General features: G+C 42.6%; 1 protein-coding gene across 1 annotated transcript; it reads right to left on the bottom strand.

Annotated features, from left to right (window-relative positions):
* Nucleotides 1–390: 390 nt before the first annotated feature.
* Nucleotides 391–3,729, bottom strand: LOC125044094 (merozoite surface antigen 2-like). Its single transcript, XM_047640540.1, has 7 exons — nt 3,583–3,729; nt 3,151–3,358; nt 2,256–2,474; nt 1,857–2,009; nt 1,074–1,153; nt 779–885; nt 391–505 (listed from the first exon to the last, which is right to left on the bottom strand). Exons 1-7 carry the CDS (start codon nt 3,727–3,729, stop codon nt 391–393), a joined length of 1,029 nt encoding a protein of 342 aa, XP_047496496.1.
* Nucleotides 3,730–5,439: the final 1,710 nt, after the last annotated feature.

Genomic DNA, 5,439 nt, shown 5'->3' with positions numbered 1-5,439 from the left:
TCGGTTGATGTTATAGGGGTGCTTGTTTCCATGGCTTCTGTTGTAGTTATAGGGGTGCTTGTTGCCATAGCTTCTGTTGTAGTTATAGGGGTGCTTCTTGCCATAGCTTCTGTTGATGTTATAGGGGTGCTTGTTGATATTGCTTTTGTTGTAGTTATAGGGGTGCTTGTTGCCCTAGCTTCTGTTGTAGTTATAGGGGTGCTTGTTGCCATAGCTTCTGTTGATGTTATAGGGGTGCTTGTTGCCATACCTTCTTTTATAGTTATAGGTGTGCTTGTTGCCATAGCTCCTGTTGAAGTTATAAGGGTGCTTGTTGCCATAGCTTCTGTTGATGTAATAGGGGTGCTTGTTGCCATAGCTTCTGTTGTAGATATATGGGTGCTTGTTACCCTAGCTTCTCTTGTAGTTATAAGGATGTTTGTTGCCATGGCTTCTGTTGTAATTATAGGGGTTCTTGTTGCCATAGCTTCTGTTGTAGTTATAGGGGTACTTGTTGCCACAGCTGCTGTTGTAGTTATAGGGATTCTTGTTGCCATAGCTTCTGTTGTAGTTATAGGGGTGCTTGTTGCCATAGCCTCTGTTGTAGTTATAGGGGTGCTTGTTACCATAGCTTCTGTTGTAGTTATAGGGGTGCTTGTTGTCATTGCTTCTGTTGTAGTTATATGGGTGCTTGTTGCCATCGCTTCTGTTGTAGTTATAGGGGTGCTTGTTGCAATGGCTTCTGTTGTAGCTATAGGGGTGCTTGTTGCCATAGCTTCTGTTGATGTTATAGGGGTGCTTGTTTCCATAGCTTCGGTTGTAGTTATAGGGGTGCTTGTTTCCATAGCTTCGGTTGTAGGTATAGGGGTCCTTGTCGCCATAGCTTCGGTTGATGTTATAGGGGTGCTTGTTGCCATGGCTTCTGTTGTAGTTATATGGGTGTTTGTTGCCATAGCTTCTGTTGTAGTTATAGATTTGCTTGTTGCCATAACTTCTGTTGATGTTACAGGGGTGCTTGTTGCCATAGCTTCCATTGATGTTATAGGGGCGCTTGTTGGCATAGCTTTTGTTGTAGTTATAGGGGTGCTTGTTGCCATAGCTTCTGTTGTAGTTAAAGTGGTGGTTGTTGCCATAGCTTCTGTTGTCGTTATAGGGGTGTTTGTTGCCATAGCCTCTGTTGTAGATATAGGGGTGCTTGTTGCCAAAGTTTCTGATGTAGTTATAGGGGTGCTTGTTGCCATAGCTTCTGTTGTAGTTATAGGGGTGCTTGTTGCCATAGTTTCTGTTGTAGTTAAAGGGGTGGTTGTTTATTTTTATTCGTCCCTCTCCACTGAGTTTGCCATCATATTTTCAATTAAAAAAATAAGCGAAAGGTTTAAAAGAAAGGCGAAATAAGCTTTTACAGTGAGTACAACATGCTTATCGACCACCACAGCTGAACGGTCGCGCGTTCTTTTGTCTCGCATGGCCGTGAGTGTGAGTGAGTGTGTGTGTGTGTACATATATATATATATATATATATATATATATATATATATATATATATATATTAGTTATATATGATAATCTTGTAGGTAGTTAAATATTTCAGTAAAATGTATCGATCTCAAAGCATTAAAAAGTATTGCACCCTGGATACAATGACATTTACTCTCCTACGCTTGATATGGTGGCCATTTTACACACACACACAAACACACACATGTGTGTGATGTGTGTGTGTGTGCAAGTGTGTACAAGTTCTGATGACAATATTTATAAAAACAATTAACATTTCTGTTTTAGTTAAGAATATACAACAGAGCGGAGAATGATCTAGGTTATTAAATTACAATCCCGCAGAGATAAGAAACCAGTACACACGCATGCGCACTTACGTTCCTTCCCTGTGACCGAGGTTCCTGATGTCGAAGCACCTGAGGCTGGAGATGGGCCTGTTACCGTGGCCATGGGTGTTCCTGTTGCCGTGGCCATGGGTGCTCCAGTTGCCGTGGCCATGGGAGTTCCAGTTGCCGCGTCCGTGGGTGTTCCTGTTGCCGTGGTCATGGGTGTTCCTGTTGCCGTGGTCATGGGTGTTCCTGTTGCCGTGGTCATGGGTGTGCTGGTTGCTGTGGCAGCCAATGTTGTTTTAGCTTCTGCTGTCCTTATAGGGTTGTTTGTTGCCATAGCTTCTGTTGGATTTATAGGGGTGCTTGTTGCCATAGCTTCTGTTGTAGTTATAGGGGTGCTTGTTGTCATCGCTTCTGCTGTAGTTATAGGAGCACTTGTTGCCATACCATCTGTTGTAGTTATAAGGGTGCTCGTTGCCATAGCTTCTGTTGTAGTTATAGGGGTGCTTGTTTCCATAGCTTCTGTTGATGTAATAGTGGTGCTTGTTGCCATATATTCTGTTGTAGCTATAGGGGTGCTTGTTGCCAAAGCTTCTGTTGTAGTTAAAAGGGTGGTTGTTGCCATAGCTTCTGTTGTCGTTATAGGAGTGTTTGTTGCCATAGCTTCTGTTGTAGATATAGGGGTGCTTGTTGCCAATGCTTCTGTTGTAGTTATAGGGGTGCTTGTTGCCATAGCTTCTGTTGTAGTTATAGGGGTGCTTGTTGCCAAAGCTTCTGTTGAAGTTATAGGGGTGCTTGTTGCCATAGCTTCTGTTGTAGTTATAGGGGTGCTTGTTGCCATAGCTTCTGTTGTAGTTAAAGGGGTGCTTGTTGCCATAGCTTCTGTTGTAGTTATAGGGGTGGTTGTTGCCAAAGCTACTGTTGTAGTTAAAAGGTTGGTTGTTGCCATAGCTTCTTTTGTAGTTAAAGTGGTGCTTGTTGCCATAGCTTCTGTTATAGTTATAGGGGTGCTTGTTGTTATAGTTTCTGTTGTAGTTATAGGGGTGCTGGTTGCCATTGCTTCGGTTGTCGTTATAGGGGTGCTTTTTGCCATAGCTTTTGTTGTAGTTATAGGTTTTCTTGTTGCCATAGCTTCTGTTGTTGTTATAGGCGTGGTTGTTGCCATAGCTTTTGTTGATGTTATAGGGGTGCTTGTTGCCATAGCTTCTGTTGTAGTTATAGGGGTGCCTGTTGCCATAGCATTTGTTGTAGTTATAGGGGTGCTTGTTGCCATAACTTCTGCTGTAGTTATAGGGGTGCTTGGTGTCATAGCTTCTGTTGTAGTTATAGGGGTGTTTGTTGCCATAGCTTCTATTATAGTTATAAGGGTGCTTGTTGCCATCGCTTCGGTTGTAGTTATAGGGGTGTTTGTTGCCATATCTTCGGTTGATGTTATAGGGGTGCTTCTTGCCATGGCTTCTGTTGTAGTTATAGTGGTGCTTGTTGCCATAGCTTTTGTTGTAGTTAGAGAGGTGCTTGTTGCCATAACTCCTGTTAATGTTATAGGGGTGCTTGTTGCCAAAGATTCTGTTGATGTTATAGGGGTGCTTGTTGCCATAGCTTTTGTTGTAGATATAGGGGTGCTTGTTGCCATAGCTTCTGTTGTAGTTATAGGGGTGCTTGTTGCCCCAGCTGCTGTTGTAGTTATTGGGGTGCTTGTTGCCATAGCTTCTGTTGTAGTTATAGGGGTGCTTGTTGCCATAGCCTCTGTTGTAGTTATAGGAGTGTTTGTTGCCATAGCTTCTGTTGTAGTTATTGTGGTGCTTGTTGTCATAACTTCTGTTATAGTTATAGGGGTGCTTGATGCCATCGCTTCGGTTGTAGTTATTGGGGTGCTTGTTGCCATATCTTCGGTTGATGTTATAGGGGTGCTTGTTGCCATGGCTTCTGTTGTAGTTATAGGGGTGCTTGTTGCCATAGCTTTTGTTGTAGTTATAGGGGTGCTTGTTGCCATAGCTTCTGTTGTAGTTATAGGGGTGCTTGTTGCCATATCTCCTGTTGAAGTTATAGGGGTGCTTGTTGCCATAGCTTCTGTTGATGTTATAGGGGTGCTTGTTGCCATTGCTTTTGTTGTAGATATAGGGGTGCTCGTTACCCTAGCTTCTTTTGTAGTTATAGGGGTACTTGTTTCCACAGCTGCTGTTGTAGTTATAGGGATGCTTGTTGCCATAGCTTCTGTTGTAGTTATAGGGGTGCTTGTTGCCAGAGCCTCTGTTGTAGTTATAGGGGTGCTTGTTGCCATAGCTTCTGTAGTAGTTATAGGGGTGCTCGTTGTCATAGCTTCTGTTGTAGTTTTAGAGGTGCTTGTTGCCATTGCTTCGGTTGTAGTTATAGGGGTGCTTGTTGCCATAACTTCTGTTGATGTTACAGGGGTGCTTGTTGACATAGCTTCCATTGATGTTATAGGGGCGCTTGTTGCCATAGCTTCTGTTGTAGTTATAGGGGTGCTTGTTGCCATAGCTTCTGTTGTAGTTAAAGTGGTGGTTGTTGCCATAGCTTCTGTTGTTGTTATAGGGGTGTTTGTTGCTATAGCTTCTGTTGTAGATATAGGGGTGCTTGTTGCCAAAGTTTCTGTTGTAGTTATAGGGGTGCTTGTTGCCATAGCTTCTGTTGTAGTTATAGGGGTGCTTGTTGCCATAGTTTCTGTTGTAGTTAAAGGGGTGGTTGTTTATTTTTATTCGTCCCTCTCCACTGAGTTTGCCATCATATTTTCAATTGAAAAAAAAGCGATAGATTTAAAAGAAATGGGAAATAAGCTTTTTCAGTGAGTAAAACATGCTTATCGACCACGACAGCTGAACGGTCGCGCTTTCTTTTGTCTCGCATGGCCTTGAGTGTGAGTGAGTGTGTGTGTGTACATATATATATATATATATATATATATATATATATATATATATATATATATATATATATATATATATTAGTTATATATGATAATCTTGTAGGTAGTTAACTATTTTAGTAAAAAGTATTGATCTCAAAGCATTAAAAAGTATTACTGGATACAATGACATTTACTCTCCTACGCGTGATATGGTGGCCATTTAACACACACACACACACATGTGTGTGATGTGTGTGTGTGTGTGCAAGTGTGTACAAGTTCTGATGACAATATTTATAAAAACAATTAACATTTCTGTTTTAGTTAAGAATATACAACAGAGCGGAGAATGATCTAGGTTATCAAATTACAATCCCGCAGAGATAAGAAACCAGTACACACGCATGCGAACTTACGTTCCTTCCCTGTGACCGAGGTTCCTGATGTCGAGGCACCTGAGGCTGGAGATGGGCCTGTTGCCGTGGCCATGGGTGTTCCTGTTGCCATGGCCATGGGTGCTCCAGTTGCCGTGGCCATGGGAGTTCCTGTTGCCGCGTCCGTGGGTGTTCCTGTTGCCGTGGTCATGGGTGTTCCTGTTGCCGTGGTCATGGGTGTTACTGTTGCCGTGGTCATGGATATAGGGGTGCTCTTTGCCATAGCTTCTGTTGATGTTATAGGGGTGCTTGTTGCCATAGCTTTTGTTGTAGTTATAGGTGTGCTTGTTGCCAGAGCTTCTGCTTTAGTTATAGGCGTGGTTGTTGCCAT

The sequence above is a fragment of the Penaeus chinensis genome, chromosome 35, assembly GCF_019202785.1.
Source record: "Penaeus chinensis breed Huanghai No. 1 chromosome 35, ASM1920278v2, whole genome shotgun sequence".
Lineage (NCBI taxonomy): Eukaryota > Metazoa > Arthropoda > Malacostraca > Decapoda > Penaeidae > Penaeus > Penaeus chinensis.
Note: the sequence above shows the minus strand (reverse complement) of the source record. Positions and strands in the feature narration are given on the sequence as shown.

What these genes read in the sequence shown, in the direction of transcription:
- LOC125044094 (XM_047640540.1), bottom strand. Translation starts at nt 3,729, where the DNA reads ATGGCAACAAGCACCCCTATAACATCAACCGAAGATATGGCAACAAGC. An exon ending in TAACTACAACAGAAGCTATG is followed by an intron (nt 886 to 1,073) that starts GCAACAAGCACC and finishes CATGGCAACAAG; the next exon opens with CACCCCTATAACATCAACCG. An exon ending in AACCGAAGCTATGGAAACAA is followed by an intron (nt 506 to 778) that starts GCACCCCTATAA and finishes TAACTACAACAG; the next exon opens with CAGCTGTGGCAACAAGTACC.